General features: G+C 39.5%; 1 protein-coding gene across 1 annotated transcript in view; it reads left to right on the forward strand.

The window, feature by feature from the left end:
• Nucleotides 1–5,098: 5,098 nt before the first annotated feature.
• CREB5 (cAMP responsive element binding protein 5) overlaps nt 5,099–15,156 on the forward strand; it is a 212,097-nt gene continuing 202,039 nt past the window's right edge. The window contains exons 1-3 of the mRNA XM_058024075.1: nt 5,099–5,110; nt 9,201–9,272; nt 12,448–12,541. Of these exons, the coding sequence (XP_057880058.1) occupies nt 5,099–5,110; nt 9,201–9,272; nt 12,448–12,541 (178 nt within the window). The remainder of the gene's footprint in view (nt 5,111–9,200; nt 9,273–12,447; nt 12,542–15,156) is intronic.

Below are 15,156 nucleotides of genomic sequence, written 5' to 3' on the forward strand. Positions count from 1 at the left end.
CCTGTGGGCTGCTAGTGCTCTCAGCAGAGATTTGTTGCCCCAGAGGATTTTATCTTATAGCTAGGAAAAGTGAACACTGAAGGTTTGATTTAGGATGGTTTTTTTTTGGTCATTTTGCAGAGAGAGAAGTTTCCCAACTAAAAAAAAATTATTTAAGAATGGCAATTAAAAATTGGTGAAAGTTAATAATTAATGGCTTGTAGCTGGTTTATTAATAGCCTCATTTTTCTGTGTAATGAAAATCTTAAACTGTCTTGTATTTGAACTATATAAAAAAAAAAAGAGTAAAAAGTGAGACTGGTCCTGGTTTAAAATTATTTAAAACCTACAGAATTACAGAGTTTTATTCATAAAATGTTAAAGCTTGTTTTCAGAGTTCTGTTTTAGGCATTATTTTATATAATAAAATATGGAAGGAAAATTTGGGCTGGCAGAATTTTCAAAGCTTGTGTTAAAGCCCCTAACTGCTTCTGGTATGAAAGTCAGCTAAGCAGCCTTGTGTTGTTGTTTCCCCCAGGATATCTTTAATGCTTTCTTTTTTTTTTCTTCCTTCCTTCCCTTTGGAAATCCAAGTGTTTATTTGCATGCAAGTTAGGTGAATTCTTTTATCTATTTGTGTATCATAAACCAAAGCAATTAGCATACTGCAGTTACAGTACACTTAAAAACCAAAACACCCCTACAAAAACCTTCAGTCAATATTATTCCTGGAGGGAGAACTCTTAATTAAATTGTATGCAAACTACAACAATAGGCAGAGTTGTTTGGTGTTTAATAATAACTCTTTGGGTCAGGGGGAAGAGTGAAAATGTAAGTGTAGCAGAGAGCTTTGCATGCCATTAACCCAAGGATAGAAATGAGGTCAGCCTTTGAAGGGACAGACAACACGCTTATCTGCCAGCATTGGAAAGTCCCAAAAGATTAGGTTATTTGCCAGATGTTACTGGGAGTTCATCATTGACACCCTCTGCTTCGTGGGCTTCATCTCTCACCACAGTTGCAGTTGCCTTTTCTGCCCCTTGCAGGCTTCCTGGAGATCTTCTCCAGTGCATAATGCATGTTTTTTTTCCTTGAAGTAGGTTTTTTTTGTTGTTTCATAGCAATAGGCATGGTGAACCATCTTAACTTGTGAAGCTGATCTGAAGCCTCATTGTTTTTCTTTCATACACCCACGATAATCCTCTTGGCCATGGACGTGAAGCACAGTGACTGCCACAGCTCTGGGAATGGGGCTGTGTTTGTGAAGAGATTTGTAGAAGACAGACTACTCACCTCACTTAATATTGGTAACCTTTTGAAAGTTAATGAGAATTGGGGCAGACTTTCTCATAGGCTAAGAATTTTCTGTTGTTTTCTTTCCCTTTGCCTGAAAAATAACTAAATGCAGTTCTAAGCAGACCATTATTATATTATTAGCAACTTTGTAATTAATCAAATATCACACTGAAGTGTATTTAAGTGTGTAATCCACTAAAAATTGGTAGTGAGGGAGAGTGGGCGCTGTCAGATCCATGTTAGTAATGACTGTATGAACCTGGAATGGCGTTTTCTGCATGCATCTTCTCCTTTAAATCTTTCAAGAGTTTGGTAGTAAATATTGATTTCAGTTAATGGTGGTTTTAACTTCTTTGTGCACATGCTTTGCCCCAAGGGACTCTGTCACGTACAGGGAGAAGCCAAGACTTGCTCATAAAGAACAGAGCAAATATAGTTTTCCTTTGAAATGCTGGATATTAGTGGTGGTCTCTCGAAGCAAGATTCCTGTCACTTGTGTTACTGCAGTTGTTTTGCAGTTCTGCAGAACAATTTGGGAGATGGACAGTGACCTAAATAAGGACTATATTGTCACCATGTACATCTGGAACATTATATTATACACTGTATTATCACAATGCATCCGGTAAAAGAAGCCTCAGTGTAAAAGCTTTTAAAATAGTGCAGAGTCCTTTTGTAGCACACCATTTAAAGCACTTGACGCTTTCAATCTGGCTCTAACATAGCCCATCCTTCCCTCCCTTTCCTCCCTCTCTTCCCTTTCCTCCCTTTATTCCCTTTCCTCCTTTTTCTCCCTTTCCTCTTTCTTCCCTTTCCTCCCTTTCTTCCCATTTCCTCCCTTCCTTTTTCTCCCTTCTGTCACTTCTTCCCCTTCCTTCTTCTGCTTTTCCCCATTTTCCCCCCCTCTTTTCCTCCTCTTCCCCTCTCCTTTTTTTCCTCCATCCTTCCTTTCTTCCTTCCCTCCCTTTCAAGACCCTCAGGTCTAACTTAATCTTCTGACATGAGCACTTCAGTTAAATGTCTGGTGATACAGGACAATGACAGTATTTGTTCATTATTTGTTCATGTTGAGATAAACTTGACATTCAGATGCTGTTTGACTATCCATGGACACTTGATCTTCTCCCTAACTTTTGTTAAGTCCACAGACATAGATACTGATTTTACTTAAGTAGGTTGAATTTCCAGCAGAGGAAAGCAGAAATATTGCATGTAGGGAAAATGGAGAAGTGCTCTGTTGGTGTGTGAAAAGCTGTTGTTTAATAGAGCCTTTTCCTTACCTTGGCACAGCCTGTGCTGCTGCCTGTTCTGTTAAGCCAACCTCGGTGCTGTCAGCGAGGTTCCAGTCTGGTCTCTCATGTGGTTTCAGACTTGTAACCAGGGACAGCAGGTATTAGGGTTATTCTGCAAATGCCATCAGTGGGGGACAGTTGCAGAACTACAAGCCTGGGCCATTTCCAGGTTAGGCTGGCCCTGTTTGGCCAATCACAGAGTGCAAAATAACCACGTTATTCCTCAAAGTGTTTTTCCAGAGTTGAAGTAATAGCCATCTTGCCCTATAAAGATCTTATTTCTCCTATAGAATATTTCTATGCTGAGATAACTTTCATGAACTGTTTTCAAACAGGCTAGTTTTTTTTTTTATATTTTTTTCTTTTTTTTTTGGTATTTTCATTTTAAAGTCACTTTTCACCTCTGTTCTCCTATTATTTCCATTTTTGTCTTCTGTGGCCTGTGCTTAGTAATTCCGCAGCCATTTCTGTAAAACAGCAAATCCATTTGCACTATAGCAAGTGAATCCGTGATGTGTTTCCTTTACTGAAATGGGGAGTCCAAGGAATGTAATTTTTTTAGACTCGTGCATTTCCACTAGACTAGAGAGACTGATCATCCAGTGCAGAGGACAAACTGTGCCCTCTACCAAGTACTTGCATGGGTGATACACAGTGCTGGGCTCTCACACTGCTGCTACGTGGGAAGGCAGTAGGTCATCTGCTTTCTATTTTGAGTTTCTTTTTCAGAGGTATCCTTTTACTCCACTCCTCTTCCTCAGCCCAGTCCTCAGTGGTTTGCAGTCCTTCCACTGTCTTTCTTTTTTCCATTTCCACTGAGGTCTTCTTGTCTCCAGTTCCCTTGTGGTTCTTTCTCCCTGTATTTCCCCCCCTCCTTAATTCTGGAGTTTTCCAACATTAATTCTTGTTCTATTTTGAAAAATGCTATATTTGCCCCATATTATTTTAGTTATCCCCAGTTATGCTCTTTCTTGAGAAGAAAGCAGCTCTGCATAAGCAGAGGAAAGTCGGGAAGCAGCTATTTGGCTTTTTTTGATAACAGAAACAGTGGGTTTTAGTGGACAAATGCTGAGTTAGGGGACCAAACTTGGCTGATTTGAAGTTAAATGCATGTACCTGTAAGAGAGAGAAGGGACAAAACCTTAGGGCTGCTGGGGAGCCTTCCCAGCACTGGGTTTTGTTCAGGCAGGCAATAAATAAACCGTGTGGCCATTTAGAAAGAACTAGGGTGTTCAGAAGCATGAAAAAATAATCTTTTTGATACTCCTTTTGCAAATGATCCTGGAGGGTGCCAGTGGCTAGTGACTTCACAGATGCCAGGCACGGGGAAAGGACCGAAGGAAGGCTGCTTGCTGTTGAGGCAATTCACACATCAACTGCTTTTTGAGAGCACTCGGCTCTGCCTGAAGATTTATGGGCCTCTCTTCTTTTAAAATAAATGAGTAAAGGACCAAGCTGAGTGTTTTTCCACACATAAATGTCATAAATGCAATCTCAAAAACTTCACTGGAGCACCAGCAAGGGCTCAAGCCCCAGCTCAAATGTGCATCGTATTAAAGTCCTTCTTGGGGACTCCAGACACAAATTGCTTTCCAACATTCAGAACCATTTGAAAATGCTTTAATCCTGAAACCAGGGGGTTTCTAATGGAAATGCTGACAGACCCTTCGTTGTAGCAGCTGAAGCAGGCAGGGCTGTGATAATGAGCCTGTATGCCTGCATGTGGAAAGCGTGATGCTAGCTCAGAAAACAAGCACTTCCACTGAAAAGCCCATGCTGAGAAAAACCACCGTGCACCGTTCCAGCACAATGCTGCTTCAAATTGGCTTTGCTCAAGCAAGTATGCATTGGGAACAACCATGGGCATTAACCCTGAGTGTATTACACTTCCAAAACCAACAAGTCTTAATAGCATTTCTAATACCGCTCTAATTATCTATAAATAGCACAGTATTGAATAGCCATGACTAGCAATTTAAAATGCTGCATACACACTTGGGGGTTCTTTGCTATTCACAAGTGCAGTATGACCATGTCTCCTCTCACTTTTTAAACTTTGTGCTCGTGACCCTAAAAAACAGGCGATGCTTCATTTGTTGCTCATGTCTCTGCATAGCTCTGTTAGCGCTGTAGACCGTGTGCTGTGTACCTGTATTTGGAAATCTTAGTGACCTTGGTCACAGCAGCCTGAAGAAACCTGTCTTGCAAGCATGAACCCAGGTGATTAATTTCAACAAACAGGTTGCTTATAAGAGTGTAATTACTCACTTGTGCAAATGGCAGGATGGGTGCACTGACCTGCATTAGACACATTGTAGTGTACACCTCCCCATCGGTCCTTTTTCCTCTGTTAATCAGAGGCCTGAAAAGCCTGCAACATTTAGACAGCTTGAGGTTGAAGGCTGAAATGTCACTTTTAAAAGAGGGTTAAAAAGGTCACGCAGCTGCAAATAATAATAGCCCAATGAAAATCAGATTCTTACTGCAGCCTACTTCAAGAATAACATTGAAACAGGAAACAAGCCTGCTTGATGTTTTTACCAGTATGGCAGTAAGATTACTGCTGAGTTTAAAAAGAGGGAGAGAGAGACAGAAAGGAGCATGCTTTCTTGATCTTAGATATAAGAAAAGTTTTTCTGGTTCAGAAAAGATGATCCTGGGGTGCTGCAAAATCTCCTTGAGGAGCCTGAGAACATGGGGTACTTCCCTCTGCCTGCTGCTGAGAGGAGATGTAGTTTGTTGCTGTGTTCTGAGAGTGGTTTAGTTTCTTCTGTTTGCTTTTTTTTTATTTGTTATGTTCTTGCATTCCTCACTGTGGGCTTCAGTTTTATTAATTATAAAAAAAACTTTTTAGAAGACTCATGCAAAAATCAAGAAAAAAAATCTTGGCTTGCTGCAGAACGTACTTGTTTCTCTACCATTTGCCATAGGCTGGAGAAGCCTTTCTCTTGTATTTTTATTTATTTATTTCTATAATTAGAGTACCTTAACTTCTCCTGAGCAAAGGGATATTTCAGGAGAATGGCAGGCTACAACAGCATAGCAGATTTCCTCACTTACACATTCTGCCAATAAGGCTCTTTACGTGGTCACAATAGGGCAATAAATGCTGACAGATGTTGTTAACATGTCTATTAAAATTCAGCCCCCTTTTCTGCTGGATTATACACTCATGGCTATTGTTAATAATATCAGAACTAATGCTGACATATCGATAATGGTGTTCGCTTTTATTTATAATCCTTGACTCTTGCTTCAAAAAAGTCACAAAGTTGCAATAAATTAAGCTATTGATAACAGAAGCAAGAAATTCAGACTGGAGCAATTTTTTAACTTTACAGTCATCATAGATTTGTCTGATATTCTTCATGTGCATTAATTGCAGTGGTTATTAGTAGTACTACAAGAGTTGCATGAGTGTAACTTGAATTTTTAAGATCCCAAAGGCTAATAAGCACCTTAATTTAGATGGAAAGGCTGCTGTGATATATTTTTATTAGGTGAAGTGGAAATGTTGCCATTGGTTGTGTTATTTCCTTCCTTCACCTGCACACAGTGTGGAAAAAGAAGACGTGGATTGTGTGGCCCAGGAACACACGTGAGACACGTGAGGAGAGGTGTGTGCCAGAGGCTGTGTGCAGCTGTCCGGGTGAAGGATGGGAGATGCCAGCCTGCATCCAGAGAAGGGTGCCATGCAAGCTGTGCTGTGCACAGCCAGACCAGCTCTGCTGCTGAGAGCCCCCATCCTGTGCAACCTGGGCTGAGGCACGGTGGTGCCGGTGCATCTGCGGCTTTGGCAGAGTTTAGTGGGATTGAGGCATGCAGGAGGTTCAACTCACAGCCCAGAATTTCAGCTGCTTGTTTCTGGTCAACATTCAAGCACAATGCTGACATTACTGCCATATGATAACCAAGCACCAGACACTTCCAAAAAGTGTAGGCAGCAGGCAGCTTCTTCCACTCATTTACTGTTGTAAGAGAGTCAGTGGCACCACAGCCTCAACTGCAGTGATTGCACCACATGCAAACACCAATTCTGCATGGTGTAATTTGTTTTGAGGGCACTGTACCACCTGGTAACACGTTGTACAGGCCAAGTTCTGCTAGACAGCACTTGGAGTGCAGGTGATACAGCCATTCTGGATTATTGCTCCTTTTATGTTTAGTGTCTGCAAAGAATGATTCTCATGGAAATAAGCAGTTGCTTAAACATTTGGGAAAAACAATTTGATGTTGAATCTGATGCCTTTTCCAGGTACTCAGAGCAAACAACAAGTCCATGTCTTCTTATAGTTGATTTCCTGGAGCTGATCCATGTACTCAGGATTCTAGTCCTCATCTAGTGTGTTATTCTGCTGCTTAGTCCATGCATATCTACTAGATAACCTTGAGAATAATTTAATTGTTATAAGAGCGTGCACTGATGGATTCAGGGACTAAAGGTCAAACTCAGGGTGGGGAGGGAAGTCTTAGACTTGCAATACTCAATAAGAAATCAAACTCCAAATAATTCCTGGTAATGTTTTGAAATTCACTTGGACGCTTGGGACCAGAATTGTAACTATCTTGTTTTCTTAAACTGAGTCTCATCTGTTGTTTTGCTATTGAAAATGCTGTTGTCACTGTCCCCTGAGGAGGGGAAAAAGGGGGTAACAGAAATCTCTGGCAGTGCTTCAGTTGCAGGAGCAATTGAGATATTAAATAAAGCCTTTCATTATCCATGCGCAGCTTCCTTTTTTTTCTTTTCTTTCTGTGTAAAGGAAAAAGTTGTCTTTAGGAAATACAACATGCCTGGGGTCACATCCCATAAATAGAGGTGGATTTAAAAATCTAACTTAGCTGGAGGTTCTGGTTTTGTTTTTTGCGGGGGTTTGTTTTTCTAGTCAGTTATCTCTCTGCTGCTTGTTTCTTTCAGACAGGATAGTGTAATTCAGAGTATTTTTATGGCTTCATCTCTGAAGAGCTTGTCTATGCACAGTCTGGAACTGAAATAACTGAAATTAGAAGTAATTTAACACCTTAAGTTATTTTAGTATGCGAATATACTCTTTCATTTCTGATTATGAGTATCCTATTTCAGTTTAACATAGCTGTAAGTTAAATCAAAACAGGATATGAATAATCTTAAAGGAGTAAATTAGGTACAATTTTAGTTATTTCAGTTCTAGCCTTGTGTGGATACATAAGTTATGCCTGAGTTAGGGTCTTTCTTGACACTTTATTGTATCATAAATCATTTGTCTCAGGCCAGATGTTGGTAGAGAAGCCCATATCAGGAAGATCATTTGATGCTTATTATCAACTTTTGGGAGAAGTGTCCTTGTGGAGGTTGAAGGGCAAATGAAAGTAGAAATCCTTCACTTCTGGATTCTGCTTCTAGGAGTCAGTAGAGTCAGACAGAGTGCAGTTTTTTATGTCACAATTAGGAATATATACTCTCAGGCTAATGTCCACCAGAATGAAGTTTAATTAAAAAGAAAATGTTATCATCCAGTGAAAATAATTGCTGCAAGTATGGGTCTGGCTGATGTACAGGTTAATGGTGAATTGTTCTCTCAACTGTAAGCATGCTAAAGATACTCCTGATGACAGGAAAAAATAAACTGTAGTTTGAAAAAAATTCATTGGGTTTGAGCAATTTTACCACCTGTCCCTCTGCAGGTTTTTGCAGTCATAAAATCAAATTCTGCTTCTTCACCAAGATATTTCTCTTTGGGTCATGAAAAAAATTACCCAATCATCACCCAGGTATTTTTCTAAAAGAGGCTGTGGTGAGGTCGTTTTAAGGGATTTCAGGGAATCTCTAAACATAAGTAATCTACTTTCAGATGGTTCAGCCACTACATTCTAGCTGGTAAAAACAGTTGTTCCAACAGGCTGAAAGCATTTCCCAAATAAATGACTTATTTTACTCCCTAGAATTTTACTAAAAATTAATTTTATTTTGCTCAGGGACACTGCTCTAGTATTGACTCAAATTCAGGTGCATAACTTCATTCACACTTTGCCTTTATTTAAGACTTGGGAGCTTTCCCCCAGGGTTTAGTTCAAGGTTACAGGACTGAGACAAAAACTTCACTGCTGAAGCTCCTGAGGCTCTAGTTGACCTTTTAAAGGATGGGGATGCACAGTTACCTTGTGTGCATGGAGAGCATGGATGTAATGTATTTAAGTTATTAATATCAGACAGTATGGATGCAGAACTTCAAAAAGTGGGCTTTTTCTCAGAAGTAACCTAGACGTCTGGTTTTAATGTTGTTCAGCAGGAACTGAAGGAGGAAAGGTAAAAACCTTTAATTCAAGATATTTCTGAGAAGACACGGTCTTATCTAATAACAACACTGAACATATGCTATTTTTTGAGGCAGATTTATGTTGTGAAAGCTGAACTTTATTTCTTTCTTAACAGTAAATTGATGCTCAGGAAGGAGCAATAAGAACTTAGACTCTGGAGAGCCTGCTGAATATTAGCAAAATTAGTACTCTGAGTGTGAAAACTTTGTTCTGATGTGTTTGTGGAGTTTGAAATAAAAGCACAAACTGCCATTTCTGTATGTTGCATGCATGTGTGAAGTTTAGAACGTATATATTCATAGGTTCCCTTTCTTTCCCCCTTCCCCTTTTAACATGTAGATTTATGAGGAATCAAAGATGAACTTGGAGCAGGAGAGGCCTTTTGTCTGCAGTGCCCCAGGCTGCTCACAGGTGAGTGGAGTCAGCGGTGATATTAATTGAGTCCTCAGCACTAGCTCTGGCTTGTATAATGCCTCCTGATATATTAACACATGTCTAATAATAATATGTGTGTCAGGGGTTTTTTGTGTGGGTTTTTTTTAAGACCTGCTTCCCCTCAATTCTCTCCTTTCCCACAAGACACTATTGGGAAATATTTCAAGCAAATACAGCAGCCAGTCAAAAGTGAGATGGTACAAGTGCTCCTCAAGCTGCTTCTCTGACTTTTCTCATCCCAAAGCCTCATGTTTCAAGACATGTATTGCAGATTCCTTTAGGGACTAGCAAGAGAGGACACATTAGACAGGACACATTTATCTGTCTTCTGCTGAGATGTATGATGGAATATACTATGTTGCTGTTAGAAGGCCCTAACCCTCCTGCGGTTTTCTTTCTATTTTAAATAGTTATATACAGTGATATCTTATTAGCTGATTTTTATTTATTTATTTATTTTTAGCTTTTAAGACATCTTCCTACTAAATATTTTCTGTGGAAAATGCAGCCTGTAGATAAATTTTTCCCCAGGGTGTGCATTTGGGATTCCTGTCCTTTTGACTGGTGCTCTGCCTTATGTCTCCAAGGGCAAAACCTGACTTGTAACATTAGATGTTTAATGAGCTTAAAAAAAACCCCTGAAGTGACAAGGATTTACCTGCTGAGATTTGAACTGGGGTGTGTGTGGTTTTTTCAGTGATTTTGCAGTGGTGAGGGAAGTTCCCCCACATGCAGTGATGAGGGAAGTTCCATGTGTGGCACTTCTGACCCTAATTTGTTTTAGTAACAAGAGTTTGTGAGTAAAATCTTTAGACAAGGTCATCTTTTGGGCTTTTGCCATGGGCTTCCTGTGTGCATCCATGACACATGATACAGCTTACCTATTTTCCAGAGTCCTCCTCTCTTATTTAGTGAACCTTTCCCTTTTTCAGCTGTGTGTTGGGAGTTTTCAGCTGGGTAAGATATTTACAACTCTTCAGGTTCTTCTGGAAGAGGGGTGGGTGGCTGTTAATGAAATGTAGGTGTTGATTTTGCTAAGAGCTGAAATAAGGAGAGGCAGAAGCCTTCAGTCCACTTAATAACTGGCTGAGAGGCTTTGCTGTTTCACTAAGTGGGAGTTTTTCAATGGGAGCCAGAGTGCATCTTTTGGGTTATCCCTCAGGCTGAGAATATGTTCCTTTAGATTTCCACATGCAGAGTTAAACTTTCACCATTCTGTCACAGAGGTAGAATAGAAGTATCTGAGTTTAATTGTGATGTTTATTTACCTTTTTGATGAAACTAAATTCCACTGAAATCAGTGGACTTGAGTGTTTTCTTGTCAACTCTTAGTTTCCTCAGTGGAGGAGAAGCTGATCCAGACAAGCTCTTTTAGGTGTTCAGAGAGCAACTTTGGTTCCATGCTGTTACAATTTGGAAAGATGAACAATGTAAATGTAAATTCCATCTTAAAAAAACATTTAACTTCCCATTCCCCAACATGACCCCTGTTTGTAATAAATGAGGACTTGACACAAGTGCCTAATGCAGAGCTGCTGTCCAGCTAAGCTGGCTGGGGCTTCTCTCTTGGCCCCTGCAGATATGTGCTGAGGCTGATGGAGTCAACCTTCTGCACAAGGAAGAAAGTAGACAGAGAAAAGACAGAGAAGTCTGGGCTGGAGGAACAGTTTCTCCTCTCTTGCCTCACACCCTGTTTAAGCTGGCTGATTTCATCATTAAGAGAGATCGTGGCATCCATGAAGGAAAATCCATTTTCAGGAGAAATAAATGTGGGGTTTTTTTCACCCCCGTCATGATTTCATTGAGCAAAGTCTTTCGCAGATATTCCCCTTGTTCTTAACATAAATTCCCAATGCTGCATTTCTTCCAGATGAGTAAGCACTGAACCAGGATTTCACAGTGAGAAAAAGGTCTTTGCTTTGGGATTTCTTTCTTTTCCAATTTTTTTTTTCCTTTTTTTCCCCCAGAGAATTCAATTCCATTATTTATGCTGCTTTGTCTATGGGTTGAGAGAGATTCTCAGAAGGTGTAACATATGGCAATTATTTATACTTTAGCCACAAGCAAAGTCACTTAGCCAAGAGTATACTGTGTTGAAACCATTAGGTCCCTTTAGCTCTATTGTTGCCATTGTTTTTTGTCTCCTATGTACCTGTTGCTTTAAAGAGCTGCTTTTAATTTATTATTTTTTTCCTCAAGCCTTGGTGATACTACTTTTGGCTTTTGGTAGTCCTGAAATAGCCCAGTCGAAACCTCTCAGTAGCAAAGATCTGTGTATGCACATTCTGGTGAAGGAAACTTCTCAGAACCATTCTGCTGTTTGAGCCCAAATGTGCAAGTGCTTGAGCGTTTATTCAAGCTTGTCGTTTCTTTGTTTTGTTGCAAAGAAGTTATTTCTTGTATAAGACTGTAATCAGATTGTAGAACAAACTTAGCACACTGATTAGTTTCTTACAAAAAACATCTCTCCACCTTCTCTGCTTGACAAAGGAGAATAATTTGATTTAGTATCATAAAGGGTCATAACTAGGTGCTATAAAACTGTGCACCATTTAATTGCCACTTCAAATCAAGTCAAAGTATCAGATATTTTCAAAATTAAAGACGTGTTTTGCCTGAATACTTTTGGATAGAAAAAAAGCTGGCTTATTTAGTTATTTTTATAGCTGTTCATCAGATACATGTTGCAGAAAGACACAAAAGCAGAAAAATCCAGTAAAGTGATTTAAGATTTGCCTCATTACTTAGCATTTGCCGTGGGCTAAGAGCATACAGAACAGCAGCTATTGCAGATGCTCAGGCACGTGGTGACTTGTGAGACTGTGGTAGCTGCAGTGGGTGTCTGAGACCCTTAGAATCCAAAACTTGGACTGTAATTTTTTCCAGGCAGTTGCACGACACCTTATGGTTTGTCACCCCAGAGAGCACAGCAGCAAATGTGTTTCTAAATCAAGTACAGCTATTTGTTACTCATACTCACTTGTATTTTCAAATATTCTGTTTCCTGTGCCATTTGGACTCATTTCTAGCTGGATAAATTTCTTTCTGTCTCTCATTTTTGAAATTCTGTCCAATGCCAAAAGTTTATTAGAGGATTAAATTCTTCTTTTTTTTCTCTCTTCCTCTCTCACTTTCTGTGTTTGCCTGACAGCGTTTTCCAACAGAGGATCATCTGATGATTCACAGGCACAAACATGAAATGACTTTGAAGTTTCCTTCAATAAAAACAGATAATATGTTATCAGGTAAGAAGACATGAATTTAAGAGTCGAGATAACTATTCAGATGATGTTGAAAGCATGACTCCTATTGGAAAGCTACTGGCAAAATGACTCCAAGATTGGTTTTAAAAAGCCCCAGCTCCAATTAAATAACAAGGAGAGGTGGATTGAGCTAGAATGCATATATTTGAATAAAAAGACAGTTGCCATTCTTCTGCCTTCATACAAGTTTACCATGAGAGGGAAAGAAATCGCTGAACCTCAGGCATGCTGGCAACTCTATCATTGATTTCCAGTGAAATACAGGCACTTAAGTGTGTGGCACTTGGGAGCCCAGCAGTGAGAGTGTTAATGAAGTGCATTTGCTGGAGGAATTGCTATTTAGGCTGGACAGACTCCCTTCAGCACCTGGAAGAGGCCACAGTGTGTGAGCCACCTGTGTGGTGACTCAGGAAGTGCCCCCTGTAAATAGCCATAACCCGAATGGTGAGCAAGTGGGTGATATCCAGTGCTCTTTCCCATCTCTCTCTGCACTTCCCCCTTCATAAACAGAGTTATTTGGTACAATTGCACCCTATAATTTCTTGAGTAGTATATTTCTTATGTAGTCTTTCTGTTCTCTTCTCTGTGTAACCACATATCAATGTCTTGCTTGCCTTCAGCCAGTGTTGAGTAAAGTGAAGCTAGCCCTTCATTTTACTTTTCTCTCCTAGTCCCTTTCCTATTGTTTATTCTTTGGGCTGTAGTAGTGGACTATTTAGAATAGTATCTCTAGACGTTTTCAGGTTTCAAAGTAATGGTAGAAAACCCCCTCTGTGATGCAAATATGTGTGTGGGTGTTCAGCAGTGTTTGATATTTGTCTTTTGCAATGGGCTTCTTCAAGCTAAATTGTGCCATTTCAAATGCAAATGTATATTTATTAAGGGGACTCCAGCAGACTAACTATTTTCTGGTTAAACTGTTTCCATTTTTATGAAAATCATAATGAAGTAACAATGGCTTGCAAATATTTAGGTCTTTTTTTGTTTGGGTTTTTTTTTTTTTTTGTTGGGACTTTGGGCACCAATGAAAAGTTAGACAGCCTTTTTCCCAAAAAGAATTAATTTTGCTTTTCATTTTAAAATCTCATAGAGGACTAAGTTTAGAAAGAAACAGTACACAGCATTTTGAAGACTAGGTCTTGTAAAGTGCCTGAGTGCCAGCTATGCCCACAGAATCCTGTGTTTGCAAGCACAAATGAGGAAAAGCTGCTTTTGCATTTGGCTGTGTCCTTTGGCAATGAAACTGCTCGAAGACATCTGTGCTGTGGGCACATTCACCCTGTGCAAGTGCTGGCTTTTGTTAAAACTTTCTGTTTGGCAAGACTTTTGTTCGAGTGCAGTTTCTAAGGAATCTATTCTGTCATCAGGAATCCCCTGAGCAGAGTAGCTCCATTTGTGTTTGGTAACTCCTGTGATTTAGCCGTCCTGCTCCTTGCAATGGGTTGCCTTCCTAAGCAAAAACAATGTCTGTCTTCCAGCACCACCACTGGTACTGGGCCCCCTAAACCTGCAGTTAGCCAACTGTACATACTAATGTGGAATTTTCTGGCCAGAAAGACTCTGAGATTGCTTCTAAGGGATGTATTCTTTGAGGTTTGTTTATGATGATCCTGTGTAGTAGTGAAAGAGTAAAAAGACACACGTGTTCCCAAAGACTGTGGCCAATGTTCCTGACCATAATGCCCTGGCAAATTGGTTCTGCTGGTTTATTGATTCCTCTTTTTGTGTTTGTTTGCTGAATTTGTTTGGCATTTTGCAGTCCTTGCTCAGGAAGCATCATAGATCATCTACTCTTTGCAGGAAGACATTGAAAAATAGTTGTTTCATTACCCACTGAAACCCTGGGGAAATCTAAATACCTTAAAGTTTAAGATGTTTTATTCTTAGATTTCAGAATGAAAAATTAATGATAAATGGGAAAAAGAGACATACTTTTTTCTTAGACATTTGTCTTCATGTCTTCCTTGTTTTTGCATTTTTGCTTATGTGACTTTTTAAAAAAAAATGTTCCTGTCATCAGTAGGTTCAAAGACTTGCAGCAGCAATTGCCCTGTAACAAGCCAGGTGCAGTGTTAGTTTTCCCCCCTCCTCTTTCTCCTAAGCTGCCTAGAAGTCAGACTTCCTATTTTTTTTTCCTGTATGTTGTATAGTATATTTTAATTTGTTGTGTATGATCCATTTATTAATAATAATTAGTAATGAAAAATAACACATTGTATGCTTTCAGTAGACATTAGAATTATTTACCGTTTACAGAGGTAGCTTAATCCACAGTCTGGGTTCACTATAATATCAGTAATATTTAACACACATTAAACATGTTTTCTATAAACTGTTCCTGCAAGTAGGCACTGAAACTGTTGGTTTTGTAAAAGACATCTTAGAAACTAAGCAAAATATGACTTGGGAATAAGAAACTTGTTTTTTGTGTGAAATCTGTGTTTGGATCTGAAATATAAGCTTCTAAGGGAGAGGTAAAATTATGCTATATGTGAAGTTATATGTTGTTATGTAGGTTGGGTCAGTGTCTAATAAACAATGGTGCATGACCTGATTGCAGCAATTGGTGCTGTGCTGGTTTATCAGGTATGCCTTTC

Source organism: Melospiza georgiana, chromosome 1, assembly GCF_028018845.1.
Source record: "Melospiza georgiana isolate bMelGeo1 chromosome 1, bMelGeo1.pri, whole genome shotgun sequence".
Taxonomy (NCBI): Eukaryota; Metazoa; Chordata; class Aves; order Passeriformes; family Passerellidae; genus Melospiza; species Melospiza georgiana.